Below are 15,948 nucleotides of genomic sequence, written 5' to 3'. Positions count from 1 at the left end.
ACTGAGACACACTGGTCAAGACTCTACCAGTAGAATTTCAAATCTAACTAGACTAGAATATCTGCCATCATACTTCCACTTTATACCACCACTTAATTTGTTTATTTTTACAAACCGATTTCCTAACAGATATGCCAAATATATGTCCCTGGTGACGCTTCAGATTAGTTAACAAAAACGCAGCTTTTCTAGTTTTGATATTATTATTATAATTATTATTATTATTATTATTATTATTATTATTATTATTATTATTATTAGCACTCCAACAGCTTAAAAAAAATGCGTTTCCCTTGCACACTCGTCGCTGTGCCGGCCTATGATTTTCCAAATACAGCCGCGGTTGCAATGCAGTGTGGAAGTTGTAGTTTTAGCAACACAAAGTCGTGTTCGCAATAGTGGTGAGCATTCAGGAGACACTAAATATCCCACAATGCCCCGCAAACTAACTAATTACCCTAAGGTTACGCCCGGAAGAGTTGAGAGTGGCCGGTTGAATATGCTCTGTTGTATTTATGCAAATCCTGCACACATTCTCCTCCTCACGGTGCTGTGAGAGAGAGGGGATTGAATTCACAGGTTTTGTGTTATTTGTGGTGTCAAAGAGAAAGTAAAAGAAACATTTAACCTTGCAAGGATTTTCTTTTTAAGAATAAGTGGATATAGTTTGGGTTAGTGTGCTGTTTCGTAGACTGCACGTGTTTTTAAAACCTGTACATTTCAATGCATGTGGAGGAAGCCGGTAAGTTAGACAGAACAGTTTTGCTATTGTATTGTCTTTCTTTGTCTGACTGATTGAGAGTTGTAAGCAAGGGAAGCGTGCTCTTTTGTTTGAGGGCTGAGCTTGTTCTTTGTTTTATAGGGGGAACAGACATTTTTTTTTTCTATAACGTTATTGCAGTTCCTGTTTTTAAAATGCACTACATGAAGAAATATTTTACAGAAGGGCTGATTCAGTTTACAATTGTACTGAGTTTAGTTGGGGTTAGGGTAGATGTTGACGTGAACAGCTACTTTTCACCGCTTCTAGAGACCAGTTTGGGGCCAAGTTCAGTTTATATACAAACGCCGTTTCACAATTTAAGGGACAGTTTAGGTGGCTATAGTTTGCACCGCAAATGTCCCGATTTGGACTACTATTTCACAACCAGAAGACTTTTGAATGAAGTGAAATCTCTCGGTACTGCTCGCTTCCCCATTACTGAAGTAAACGCGTGGTTGGTCCACACAGTTGCCAGAGAACCTGACACTGACAGTTCGGTAGTAAATGGGGTACAAAATACCCATAGTTCCAATGATAACGAAAACAACAATGAAGGAACCCATAGCCATCCAAGACAAGGGAGCAGCCAGCATGATCATCAGCAATCAGATCAAGACCACAACACCGGGGCCTTGGCCAATCCGAGTGGAAGTGAACTCACAAAAGAGGTAAATATATAGGCAATCTATAATATATATTATTATTGTGTTATACACAAAAACGTGTGCCAGACATCTGCAGTCGCACACCTGTCTGTATGGTAAGTGTGCCACATTCCTATAGCTAGCTAGGGCCAGGTGCTGTCTTCTGTAGTTTAACTTATTATTGTCCTAAGTGCATTCGTTTTTATTGTAATAAATAAAATCATTCATGTAATGTTCTTAACAGTGTGGTCTTGTGCCACCACAGGCCTAAAATGATTTCTCTAGCTGGAGTGTAGCTTCCTTTTTGTGTCATTGTTTCTCAGCACAAGTAGGACTAATTCAAGTAGAAAGCATGTTGTTAATAGATGATTCGTTTTAGGTGCTCCCCACCATGTCTTGGAGACAATGCATTTTTTTCAACTTGCAAGTAAACTCCTGCAAACTTGTTACAGGTGCAAATTGGCAATTAGGCTTGTTTATTAGCACATACTATAATGTAATTGACTATGTAAACCCACATAAAAGTGTATTTGTTGGTTACAGTCAGTATTGATATTGCAGAAGAAAGAGAAAACGCATGCAGTGTAAAATGACAATGATCAGGTCTGCTCTGGCTCCTTTGTGTGGAAATCCCCAGAATAAGGACTAATGATATGAAGGAATACTGGACAGGCTGCCAATCAATCGCAACCACGAGATGAACTTTTGCTATTAACCTTTTATTACCATTTTTACTACCCTTTCTCAATTGTTTTCTTTGTTCATTTTACTTTAAACTATTTTGGATTTCTGTTAGGTCTAAATTAAAACCAAGAAAGTTAACATAATCATACAATAACCGCATAGATGCATGCATGCAGACACCGTAAATAACATTTCAACAACATTTTTGAAAGCTCAAGGCCTTGTGCTTCATTGTATTGTCATGTAAATCAGTAAAACAATACAATGGAATTGGCATCTGCCATTGTTGGAAAGGGTGTCCTTTCATCCCTGGTGCATAATGTAGGGACCACTGACAGTAAAACTTCATCAGACAAATATTCTGCAGCAACTTGTCAAATGTAAGTTTGGAAAACAAATGATATTGATGCAAATATTTTTCCATATCCCCGGAGCACAGTATATATAAAAGAAAACTTTCCAAACACTTAATGTATCAGTTCAACTGACAGGCTATACGGTTTATACTAAACTGCTAACTATTGAATAATTATTTGTTCATGCTCCTTATTGATCATGATCATAGTAAAAACACTATTCCAGTCTCCCATGAAGGAATGTCCGCACTGACAGCAGGCAGAGTCAGTATGTATCCAAACAGTGCACGCTAATGAAAGAAACAAGCTTTCCCTCGCTCCACCACAGTCCTAGTGTTACAATACAGTATGTTTCAAAGTGTAGGGCTCGATTGACTAAGCCTTTTCTCTCTCTAAATGTGTTTAAAAATGTAATAAACACAAAATAAAACTGGGGAAGCAGAATGTGCAGCTGGCTTCTTGGTTTGTATATGTTCTACAATCAGCAAACACTGCAGGAGGCCTAATTATTAGACATCAATGACGAGAAACTTGTATTATTATTGTCTATACTAACAAAGACAAATACCATAAGGAGATACTGGCCTCAGGATTGTACACCACCTTTTTATTTCACTTGTACACTATCATACTTCTGCATGTGGTCCAGTATTTGTTTGATTAATGAAGACTTATCTTCAGTATTGCATGCCTTCTTTGACATGGTGATGTAGCAACACTTATTTCAAAAGTAGTTTCCCAATAACATATATACTTACTATAAAGCTTCATGTTCCTAGATGGGGAAAGCAGGTATAATTGAAGTTCCTGTCACACAAGCCATCATTTTAAGGATTACCTCTCTGTATGAATTTCAAGACCTGTTCCAGATATTAGTTCCCTTCAGATGAGTATGTATCAGCTATATGAATAATGCAGCAGCTGAGTGCTGTTCAATCTTCTGTAATGGAATAGTCATAGCAACAACTGGCAGGCTAGTAAAGGGTCACATATGGCCACTATAAATAATTTAGCAGTATACTCTCCTGTGGGTGATGCAGAAAAGCAATATGCAGTCAATTCTCACAAATACAAATTTCAAGGGACTGGCAGTTTTTTTAAAATGTTATCAGTAGTTCGTATTATCAGGAGTCTAAAGCCAAATGCATGCTGTCAGTTTTTATTGAAATTACAGAACAAAGTACATATTTTTTTGGTGAAAATACTGCTGCAAGTGAACTTTTAAAAAGTATGTAATTCCACTGAACTGCACACGAAACCTGCATGTCCCAATCTGATCAGAAGAATTATTTTTAAACCAAAAGCAAGGTGTCCTCAACATCAGATCAGAAACATTGACGACTTGCATCCACAGCTTCATAAGCCTGTATTATTACACCTGGGTGTTCGAACTACAGCATTTTATTCACGTTTTTCTTCTGGAAGGGCTCCAAAATAAATAATTTGCAATAAGCAACTGTTGAATGTTCCCAGGACCTCGTAGAAAATTCTTACTGTCAAGTTGTTTGTCAGATCCGAGTTTGTTTTAACGAGAATTCACTGCTCGGGGCTGTTGTCTGAAGTATAAAATTACCCACCTAAACCATGGCTTGTTTTTGTAGAGCAATGCAAAAAAATATTCTGTATACACATTTCCCTCATCAGCATACAACATTACACTTTAAATTGTATAGGTTCATATTAACAGTAAGACAGAAGTTAATGTGAAAAAGAAAGTACTTTCTCCAAATATTTAGACCATAATTTGAAGCAAGTGGAAAGTCAAATTTTGACAGGAATTCAACAGTTGTTATGGTAAAACTAGCAAAACAAGCTTGCTTACAAATAACTGAACTGAAACAATGTAACTAAAGATTTTTGAACAACTCTCAAGGCCTTCACACACCAGACGCGACGAGATTTTTACTGGGGCGACACAACAAATTCTCTGCGAAAACACCGTGCACACCAGAATCGATCACAGACACGACACGACACTGCAGCTGGAAATTTGCCAAATCTTTCAGAAAGTATGATTACTAACAAACAAACACAATGGAAAATGGCCGATTGAGAGGAGGAAGAGCTCTTATTATTACTGCCGTTACTCCACAGACGTCAAAAGCGTAAAAAGCACCGGATTTAGGTGCACGACATCCTAAGAAAAAGATCAGCTATAGGTGAATTCCATACATTAGTCCAAGAACTAAAATTAGATGTACCAGATTCAGACAGTACTTTCGTATGTCGACAACCCAGTATGAGGACCAGTTGCAGATTGCTGGCCCGCACTTGCACAAAACTAATTGCTTTCACTCTTAGATACTGCAAGTATGATTTTCTCCTCCATTTTGAGTTAGTGAAACAGGGCTTGTCACGCGACGAATTCATAAAAATAGGACCAGGTTCTGTTTTTTTTTTTTTTTTTTTTTCATTGCTCGCGTTGGAATTTGTGTCGTGGCGACGTCGCTTGTCACGTTGCCTTTGGTATGAAGGGCGCTATTGAAAAACATAGCAGGGTTCTCCCCAGGCCTTTTCAGCCGGCCAGGCCGCCTGGCTGAAAACACCCGATCCGCCCGTCTTGCAGATGCTGCTGTGCCTTTAACAATGAGGATTGATTGCGCTTCTAGCAGACTAGATCAGTTGTGCGTTGCTGGGTGAAAAAAAAAATCTTGGAACCACATGACAGCTGTGTTACAGCTTGACACAACATTTAACCAATCAGAGGGTTGAAGGGGCGGGTTTTCTGTGTTAAGCACTTTGAGTGGCTAAAACGTTAAAACTGACTGCTAAAAAAATAACCGATTATTTTCAAGGCAAAAATAGTGACAATGAATGCAGGTCAAAATAAGCCGACGATCGACGCAATCCACCGCCTAATACTATATTTGCGCCGCTACTTTATTAAAAAAATATTAAGATTATTTTTGGGTATTATCATTAAGTCCATTTTTTGTCGTATTATTGTACTGTAAGGTGATATATAGTACATAATAGCTATACACATGCATAAAAAAGCGCATTCCTTTTGTTGTGATATAACAATATGTACCCAGGTGCTTGTGAGAGATATTGGGGGTTCATATATAAAGGCTGTACGCCTTTAAGAAGAAAGCCGTCATGGGATATCAGCTGTTGTCAGCTGACATTCAAGTGCAGAGGTGCTGGATTACACTGCGGTTTCATGCAACAGTTATGATGGTGACCAAACGTGTGTGAGTACTGTTGTGGAAAAAAAAAAATGGTTAAAATGAACAGTTGCATCAAAAAAAATGTAGAATAGTGAAAAACAAAAGGAGGTGCATTAACAAAATGCCCTTGAAACTTAACATAAAGAAAACAATTTAAATGAAGCAATAAGCTCAATAATTAAGCTGAAAAGGAAGTGAAAAGGTTACCGTTTTTTTTTTGTGAACTCCAATAACCCTATGTTATCTTTCCCCAGTCAAATCGTAGAGTGCCTAAATAAGCACGGTAATTTACCATATTAAAAAACAGTAATGAAAAAGAAAGTGTAGAACATAAAAAAGCGCAACAAGATACAGTCAACGAAAGACAACACACTATTCAAATTCTTTGTCGTATTATATATTTAAGGTAAAGCAAGTTCATTTTTCTGTTAAAAGTGCGTCTGGCTATAATGTTCTGCCTCCCGGCTGTAGAGAATTCCTGGGGAGAACCCTGCATAGGTTTTATTGATTTTCTTGCGTCAGTTTGTCGTGTCGCTCTTCGCGTCACATCCTGTTTGTAAGTGCCTTTACTGTCTAAATCAATAAAAAATGATTGCAGCCATCGGTTCATAATCCCAACAAAAAGCCAGAACAAACTACAATTGATAAGCAAGTCTTTTTTTTTTTTAATTTGGAATCTCCAATTATTTTTTCAAATTCTCTCCCATTTGGAAAGCCCAATTATTTTATTTCAACCCGGCTCACTGCTGCCACCCCCGTGCTGACTCAGGAGAGATGAAGACGGACACACGCAACCTCCGAAACGTGTGCCGTCAGCCGTCCGCTTCTTTTCACTCTGCAGGCCCGCCATGCAGCCACCTCGGAGGTACAGCGTCGGAGGACCACGCAGCTACGGGTGGCTTACAGGCAGGTCCGCAGGCTCCCAGCAAGTCTACAGGGGTCGCTGGTGTGCGGTGAGCTGGGGACACCCTGGCCAACATAAGCCCTCCCCACCTGGTCCGCTCGGCCAATTGAGCGCCGCCCTCTGGAAAGTCCTGTCCACGGTCGGCAGTGGAATAGCCTGGACTTGAACCGGCGACCGCCAGGCTATAGGGCGCATCCTGCACTCCACGCGGAGCGCCTTTACCGGATGTGCCACTCGGGAGCCCTGATAAGCAAATCTTGTCACAAGGATTAAACCTTTATAACTGCCATATGTCAGCGTGAAAAAAATTAAATAAACTGTACTTGCAGCAAATACCTTAATAGTGAATCTTAACACTAATATTTTTCTGTACTGTAAATATGTATTCCTTGTGAAGCTTTGTTTTCAAACAAGCTGTATCAGGTAGTTAGAAAATAATTTCTGTCAAACCACAAAATAATATCTAATAATAAAAAATAAAAAAAGTTATATATATATATATATATATATATATATATATATATATATATATATATATATATATATATATATATAAATTTATTTATTTTTAAATTAGTAATGCACCTTTCCTGGTTTACGCCCCATCCTATATAAATAAAATTGAATTAATCCGTATTGTGCAGCACATTACATTGACATTTTATACTGGTTACCCACACGGCTGACACATTGCTGTTCTATATCAAATTTTTTTGGCAACTGAATTACACATGTATTGTGTCTCTCTTTCTAGGATATTGAATTGATTGATGTACTTTGGAGACAAGATGTAGCTGTAGGAGTGGGGAGAGAAGGCTTTGGTCATCTGCAAAGAGGTGATGACCACGCTGCCGAGGACCGGGAGGAAAAGGAAACGCACAACCAGGACTCGGAAACAAGTCTGCAGCCTAGTGATGCAGAAGAGAGAGAGCGCTCAGCCTCAGATAATGAGGTGGGTCCTTCTACATATGTGTATTTCTGTTAATGTCCCAAAAGACCTAACTAAATATGACCATATGTTCCTTAGCCTACATTTTATTAAAATACCTGGACTGTGTCCTTGGTAAAGAGTGCTCTTTAACAACCAATCATTATCTAATCCATCAGAATTAAGATCTTAATTTAAACCGGACACTAGAATTAATAAGCATGTGGCCAGAGCTGCCCCATAGATGCTTGTATTTTGAAGGGCAAATGCCATTTGTTTTTACAGTATTTTGGTTTTCAATCTACCTTTCCCCTCAATAATACAGACATTATTCATTCCTCTTTTTTTAATGCAATTGAGTCCAACACAGCCAAAGCAGTGTAATTCCATGTTTGGTTATATAAAGTCTAAGCATATATTTGGCTGTAATACGTGGCTGATCTATTAAAGTTAGGATTTGGGATTTATAAAACACGTTACAATAAGAGTGCTGTTTGGTAAAATAGGATTTCAAAATGCATGGTGTAATTTTGTTTTGTTATTGTGTGAAAACAACTACTGTTCAGCTAAAGGTCATTGTGAATATTTATGAATAGGATTTTCAAAGCTTTATCTGTCCATAAACGAGCTCTTTATCTCTTGCTCGTTAGAATCCGTACAAACACTGTTTCAAGGGTTCTTTTGTTTGACACAGTGGTGCCCCCTAAGAACAGGCCCCTTGTGTGTCTGGGGATGCTGCAGTGGTGTGGCATGGTACGATCAAAACTAACGTGCTACATATTTGGACTGGTGTGTGTTTTTTTTTCATTTTTTTTTTGAATGGCCATTCCTACCAGTGGTAATTGTGCATACAGGTTCACTTTCTCCTTTGAAACCCTGGCATATTGGCACTGTTTTATTTTTCAGGATTTGCCTGGTGGTAGCCCTGATCCCTTATCACTATTGCAGGGGGCTTCTCTGGAACCGCAGAGTGTTTTGGGTGTTGAAGTGGAACAACGGTGGCAGGACTTCCTGTCTTTGTCTGAGTTACAGGTAAGCTGATCATTCATTTCAAGTTAGGACTGACTTTCCAAATGATGTTGACTTACAACATGATCTATCATCGGTTTATACTTCAAAACGCACTTTTTTGCACCTGTATACGCCTAAATCTTGGTTTACTAGTATGATGTTGTGCAATAAAAATATACAAAACATACAGAAAATGTCTCTTTCCCATTCTGTCTGTATTTGTATATTAAACTGACATTTGTTTTATTATCTCCCACAGGGAGCGACATATATGAACTGTCAGACTTAACAGTATATTTTTACCTCGAATATACAACTTGGTGATGGCATTCTTTAGCCCAAGATATAGAGAATATCAAAATCTGAGGATATATGGATGCCACACACTTTTTTGTGATCATACTATGGATAAAGGTAATGTTACTAATATGCTTGTTTGTGTATTTTAGGGTATAGAAACTGAAAATGTTCAGCCTATTCCTAATCCAACAATATCAGAAATTGGCATGGATATTTCTGAAGCCATCAGTCAAAATGTCAGTCTTCATGATGCTACCCAGGCCTTCAGAACAAGCAGTGGAGTAACACGGAATGAAGGCAGTCAGACTCTTCTTCGTCTGGAATCTACTAATTCAACACATGTCGATATGTTGCTCAGTGTTGCCAACCTGACATCAGAACTATTCCCCCTTGTTGAAAACTGCACCAGAAATGCAACTAACCAAAACCCCTTGTCTGGCTTTCTTGACGAGGCAGTGTTTGATCAAATTAATTTAATGGGTCTTGGTATAGAAGGTATGGACAACATGGACACTCAAATATTAGAAGAACCTGACTCGGATTCTGGACTCTCTCTAAACTGTAGTTCCCGTAGCCCTGGATCCTCGAGCAGTTCAGAAGTGTCTTCCTCTTCGTCATGCTGTGATGACGAAGGAGCTGTGGGTTACAGCAGCGATGGTGAATCAGATTCCTGGGATGCTGTGGGAGGGGCTGAAGGAGGCAGCACATTTTGTAGTCCCCAAAACAGCAAGTGGTCTCCCTTGCAAACAGCAGAAAACGTCTGTCATAATCACACATACAATCAGAGCCCAAACCAAAATGTTTCGGCCTCTCCTCTTCAACATTCTGGGTTTGGAAAACTAAAGAGCATCAAGAGAAATGCTAGTGAAGATCTAGACCTCAGTCGGGACGAAAGAAGAGCAAGGGCACTTCGAATCCCGTTCTCGGTGCAAGAGATTGTCAACATGCCTGTGGATGAGTTCCTGGAGCTTCTTTCCAAGTATGATCTTACAGAGGTTCAGGTAACCCTGATCCGCGACATTCGGCGCAGAGGAAAAAACAAGGTGGCAGCACAAAACTGCCGCAAACGCAAGTTAGATGTCATCTCAAACCTGGGAAACGATGTGGACGAGCTTCAGATGCAGAAGGAGAAGCTGCTGAAGGAAAGGACCCAGCAGAACAAATCAATCGGCACGATGAAACAAAAACTGAATGAGCTGTACCGAGATGTGTTCAGCCGATTACGAGATGAGCAAGGCAGGCCAGTCAACCCCAGCCAGTACTCTCTGCAGTGCAACAGTGACGGCAGTGTGTTAGTTGTGCCTCGCCGACTGATGACATTACAGCAGAAACCAGACAAAAAAACAAAGGACAAGAAGCACTGACAGTGCAGGAGTTGAACTGCTGAAGGTTCCCACCCCCACCCTGGCAACTGACCCTGAGAAAAGACTCCTTTTGATGACTTGTTTGCTCTAATGCATAACTGCTGCTGTTTTTAAGGAGAAATGTATTTTTTGCATAAGTTACATAAGGACAAAGGGGTTGTATTTAAGCAAAATGTTTTATTTTTGTATTATTATTATTATTATTTTTTTTTTTAGGTTTAACCCCCCACTGATTGCCTCCACCCCAAAAAATGATATAATATGGGGTTTGTTGCTGCATGCTGTACAGGGTTAAATAATTTGGTTTTGTATTCATGGTGGATTTTTCATTTAAGAAGTTTTCAATCTGTTTGTGGAATTCTTACGACTAAAAGTGGACATTTTCACCTTTTAAGAGGAGTTTACTGGATAAAAACAAATCTGCGGACAGAATTACAATGGAGAAAATAGTTCTGCACATTTTGTAACACTTGTGTAACGCAGGCCTTTGGACCTGCAACAACCTACAAAGAGTCTTTATCTAAATCTATTTAGTACAGTCAAACCTGTATATTGAGAGGATTCCCTTTGATACAAGACCAATTTTAGATGGTCCATTGAGAGGTCAATATATGCTGATTTTGACAACTTCTGATGGCATCAATGTAATATAACAAATAATTTGTTATCAAATGCAGTACCACAGCCAGTTGACACAAGGGACTTGATGTCGACTTGTACAACTCAGCCACAGCACCCTAATAATTTACAGGTAAATATTACGAGCGTGATTTGTATGTATCTTTTTCTCCAGAAGACAACAGGAGTAGTGTCTGTATTCATTGCCGTTAACATTGATTGATGCTTGGTATAGTCCAGGCTCATTTATTTGAAGTCCGGTTCATAGCTAGTCAATTTAGCTTCATGCAAGCATTCATGCTTTCTTCTGTTAATCTTGAGCGCAATTGTTTTTGATGTGATTCAAGTGGGAGAATGCCTTTTCGCACACATAGGTGGAGCCAAACACCGTTAAGAGAGCAAAACTGACATTCTGCAGTGTGCCGTTTGTAAGTGGAAGTTCATTCCAAGTTTGCAGAATGAGGTTATCTTCGCACTCCAATGTCTTCAAATCAGTCCATTTGTGCAGTTTTGCGTGTTACCAAGTGAGGCTTTCCATATTTGAATTTAGAGTGCGAAACTTTTCAACCCAAATGTCTAACTCCTTGAAGTCGGTAACCTCAAGCTCCAAATCTCTGATTTGAGATGCCTTGAATCACCGTCAAGTCCAGTGTTTCAACACGAGATTCATAGGGACGAATCATAAGCTTGAATAAAGTGCTGTGTCTCCGAAAGTCCACAAAGAGACTTGACCGACATTAGCAGATCAGATATACAGTGCCATGAAAAAGTATTTGCCCCGTCTGATTTTCTGCATTTTTGCATATTTTTGATACTGAATGTTATCAGATCTTCAACCAATACCTAATATTAGATAAAAGGGACCCTGAGTGAACAAATAACACAAAAATGTGATACATATTTCATTTATTTAAGAAAGTTATGCAACACACAATGCCCCCGTGTGAAAAAGTAATCGCCCCTTAGACTCAATAACTGTTTACTCCACCTTTAGCAGCAATAACTGCAACCAAACGCTTCCTGTAGTTATTGATTAGTCTCTCACAGCGCCGTGGAGGAATTTTGGCCCACTCCTCCATGCAGAACTGCTTCAACTCAGTGACATTTGTGGGTTTTCGAGCATGAACTGCTCGTTTCAGGTGCTGCTACAACGTCTCAATGGGGTGTAGGTCTGGACTTTGACTAGGCCATTCCAAAACTTTAAATTTCTTGTTCTTCAACCATTCTGATGTAGACTTGATTGTGTGTTTCGGATCATTGTCTTGCTGCATGACCCAGCTGCGCGACCCATCTGCGCTTCAGCTTCAGCTCATGGACGAATGGCCTGACATTCTCCTGTAGAGTTCTCTGATACAGAGCAGAATTCATGGTTCCTTCAATGATGGCAAGGCGTCCAGGTCCTGATGCAGCAAAACACCCCCAAACCATGACACTGCAACCACCATGCTTGACCGTTGGTATGAGGTTCTTACTGTGGAATGCAGTGTTTGGTTTTTGCCAGACATAACGGGGCCCATGTCGGCCAGAAAGTTCAATTTTTGACTCATCTGTCCATAGAACATTGTTCCAGAACTCTAGAGGATAATCCAGGTGCTTTTTGGCAAACTTGAGACGAGCATTCATGTTCTTAGTGAGCAATGGTTTCCGCCTTGCTACTCTGCCATTAATCCCATTTTTGCCCAGTGACTTTCTGATGATGGAGTCATGAACACTGACCTTAGCCGAGGCGAGAGAGGCCTGCAGATCCCTGGATGCTGTTCTAGGGTTCTTTCTGATTTCCTGGACGATTTTCCGCCTTGCTCTTGGAGAGATTTTGGCAGGAGGCCACTCCTGGGAAGATTCACTACTGTCCCAAACTTTCTCCATTTGGACAATATGGCTCTGACTGTGGTTCAGTGGAGCCCCAGAGCCTTAGAAATGGCTTTGTAACCCTTTCCAGACTGATAGGCATCAATAACTTTTTTTCTGGAGGTCTTCAGGAATTACTTTTGTTTGTGGCATGATGTGCCTCTAGAACCTGTGTGCTGACAACTTCACTCTGATGGTAAGGGCCAAAGTTAGTCAGATTTATATTGGGCAGAGCTGGCCCAAATCAGGCCTGGTTGTTAACCAAAGTACTCAAACAGCTGACCCTAATTATTCCTTTAATTGGATTGAGTTAACGGGAAGATTGCATGTTTGATTACCTTGCACACCAAACAAATGAAAGAAGCACCAAACTTTGGTGTCATTTTTTCTCTGACTCCCTGTATGTACTACTACAACCCACAAAAAAATCTGACCAAATACAATGTGAAAAATGTGCAAAAATGCAGAAAATCAGACGGGGCAAATACTTTTTCACGGCACTGTAAACGCCACTGCGGATCTAGATTGTTGCTAGGATCCTCTGCCATGCATGAATCTCGAAAGATTTGTCAGTGAGTCAGTTTGCCAGTCCCATCTCTGATGAACAGATTCATTTTGGATTCAAATGCAAAAACTGCCTGCTGTAGAGACAGGACAGAGTTTCTGTGCCCTTGAAGTTTAACATTAAGTTGATTCAAATGACCTGTAATGTCCAGAAGATAATAAAACTTGAGAAGCCAGTCAGACTGAAAGTTCATGTTGTGGAACACCTTTCATTTCTAGGAATGTCTTTACTTCTTTAAGCAGGCAGCAAAGTGAGCTAAAACTTTGCCACGGGACAGCCAACATACACGGTTGTGCAACAGAAGTCCTGAATACTCACAATCCACTTCTTCCAGCAGGGACTGGAATTGACAGTGATTGAGGGCTCAGGTAAGAATCCAATTGACAATACTCACTACCGATGCCATTACATCACAAAGTTCTACTCCACACGACTGCAGAGAGTTCCTGGTGCGTAATACAATGAAAGCTTTAAATGGGATGTTTCTGTTCTGACAAAACAGCAAGGTATCCCTTGTTTCTCCATCATGCTGGATGCACCGTCAGTACACACTGAAACAAGCTTCCCTAACTGGATCTGCTTCTCACTAACAAAATTCAGCACAGTTGGCAGAATTGCAAGCATTTCTTCTCGTAATAAGTTGCCACATATATATCACCCACGAGTACATAGTTGTGCAACATCAGACATCCGTTGACTCATCCAAAGCAAATGAAAAATGCTGCAGAACTTCTATTTTCTATTTGCTGCTTGTCAACCTGATCAGCCATTTTCACAGCTCGATCGTGAACTCTTTTTACAAATAAAGGCATATCTTGTATTTGCTGCAAGATTTTATCTTTGTTGGGGAACTCATGAAATAGCTCTGTCTGTATTAAGCATATAGCTCTTCACATATTCGCCATCAGTGAAAAGCTTACCTTTGCGAACGATCTCTAAAGAGCCTACGAAACTTGCTGAATTTACACTTCCACCTTTATTTGACCATGCCAGTAGTTTACTTTGCCCCGCTTTCATTTTTCTTTGCAGCTCCTCACAGGCCTTTTTCCACGCCTCACATGGGTATTTCGCTGCAAATGTAGCATGTTTTGTCATAAGATGTCGTTGTAAATTCGATTTTTTAATTTGAAGCCAGTTGTTCACTGTGTTTTGAGACAAAGGCGTACACATCAGTCCATTCCGGCTGAAAAGAACTGTATTCCTCACCCGACTTCTTTCTTTTTGCCATTTTTAAAATGAAACTAAAGTGCTCTACAATACACTTCGAAACTGAAAAAAAAAACGCTGTAAAAGAGGGGTTACAGATTGACTCGTGTGCATATTGCTTGTTGACAGAATTGTCAACCAATCAAAACACGATACAACAGACTCCAGGAATACAAGCACCAATAAAAGCAGTGGGTAGGTGGATGTAAATGTAAATAAACAAATAAATAAAGGGAGATATCACGTCCCGAGTTGGTCATTTGTAGATGTGCGATGATGCTAATAGTACGTTTAGTTCAGTGTGTGTGAGAGAGAGAATGACTTGACTCGAGAGTCATATTTGATTACTTGAGGTTGCCGACCCTTGGTTTAGTCTGAGTCAGTGGTGTTCGGCTATTTCTCAGTGGCCTTAGCTTTTGGGTATATAGGGATTTAGCACCAGGACCCATTTTGGGATCAAACATTTGCATTTATGCACCATCTAAGATATAAAAAAGGCTTTTTTTGAGTTTTTTTAAATATATACAGGGTCATTCATAAACAATGTACTGTATCATAAGACAAAGAAATTGAAATGATTACAAATCTTGATACTACACAGGACATTATTGTGCAACTTGTTCTGTCTGTATACTTTTCATGGAAGGCTGCACTGGAAGCACTTTGTCCATGATATGCACACATTAACACCAACCAAGTCTCCAGGTTTATAAGCACTGAATGTGTTGCTGTTTGCTATGACTATCTACTTTTGAACCTCAAATGAATTGAAAGAATTATTTTAACCTTTCTGTTCTTTTCTGCATCCAACCTGTAATCTTCTTTTCTTGTCTTATGGTGCATTGTTTCTAAACCAACCTGTATTAAGTACATGTTTCTAAGTTTGAAGTACTATTTTAGAAAGTCAATGGATGGACTATATTGCAAACGAGAACTAATGTATGAAGTACACATTTTCCTTCAAAAACAATCAGCTGCTTCTCGCTAATTCAGAAATGATGTTGCACCTGTGTGCCAAGATAGATTATTTCTAAGGAATGGGCAAATGCATGTGTGTTATATATTTTGTAAGGTTCTGGAATGCAGGTCTTTTTTTAAAGTGTGGTTTGTTTTGTGTATTTATGTCTTTCCATTTGTATTGAATTATCATGGTTGTATTGGGGGGGGGGGGATATTGGATCACCAGCTGTTTTGCTGATTTAAAAAAAAAAAAAAAGAAATGCATAGGGTCCTGGTGGCTGTTACTGCAGGTATCAAAAATAAATAATATTAAATTATTTTCTATATGTTTGTCATTTATTTTCACCTTTTATTAGGTAGTGTTTTATAGAGCTGTTTCACTCCTTTTTTTGTACATTTTATGTCTACACATTTCTTCCAAACAAATGTGGATGATGGGTAAATTCTCTCATTTGAAAACTGGTGGTGTGTGTGTGTGTGTGTGTGTGTGTGTGTGTGTGTGTATATATATATACAGACGTGCTCAAATTTGTTGGTACCCTTACAGCTCATTGAAATAATGCTTCATTCCTCCTGAAAAGTGATGAAATTAAAAGCTATTTTATCATGTATACTTGCATGCCTTTG

At 39.4% G+C, this 15,948-nt stretch overlaps 1 protein-coding gene across 2 annotated transcripts; it reads left to right on the top strand.

Moving 5' to 3' along the window:
- Positions 1 to 423: 423 nt before the first annotated feature.
- LOC117399473 (endoplasmic reticulum membrane sensor NFE2L1) lies at positions 424 to 14,609 on the top strand. Of its 2 annotated transcripts, none has more exons than XM_034920605.2 (4): positions 424 to 1,431; positions 7,276 to 7,473; positions 8,398 to 8,481; positions 8,910 to 14,609. In XM_034920605.2, the coding sequence occupies exons 1-4, from the start codon at positions 916 to 918 to the stop codon at positions 10,122 to 10,124; spliced, it is 2,013 nt and encodes a 670-aa protein (XP_034776496.1). In that variant the 5' UTR covers positions 424 to 915; the 3' UTR covers positions 10,125 to 14,609. The 2 variants fall into 2 exon arrangements, with proteins under 2 accessions (XP_034776496.1, XP_034776494.1); XM_034920603.2 differs by having other exon boundaries at positions 429 to 1,431; positions 8,356 to 8,481.
- The last annotated feature ends 1,339 nt before the right edge of the window (positions 14,610 to 15,948 follow it).

The sequence above is a fragment of the Acipenser ruthenus genome, chromosome 4 (genome assembly GCF_902713425.1).
Source record: "Acipenser ruthenus chromosome 4, fAciRut3.2 maternal haplotype, whole genome shotgun sequence".
In the NCBI taxonomy this organism is placed as follows: domain Eukaryota; kingdom Metazoa; phylum Chordata; class Actinopteri; order Acipenseriformes; family Acipenseridae; genus Acipenser; species Acipenser ruthenus.
The sequence above is the reverse complement of the archived record's forward strand: the minus strand, read 5'-3'. Positions and strand labels throughout refer to the sequence as shown.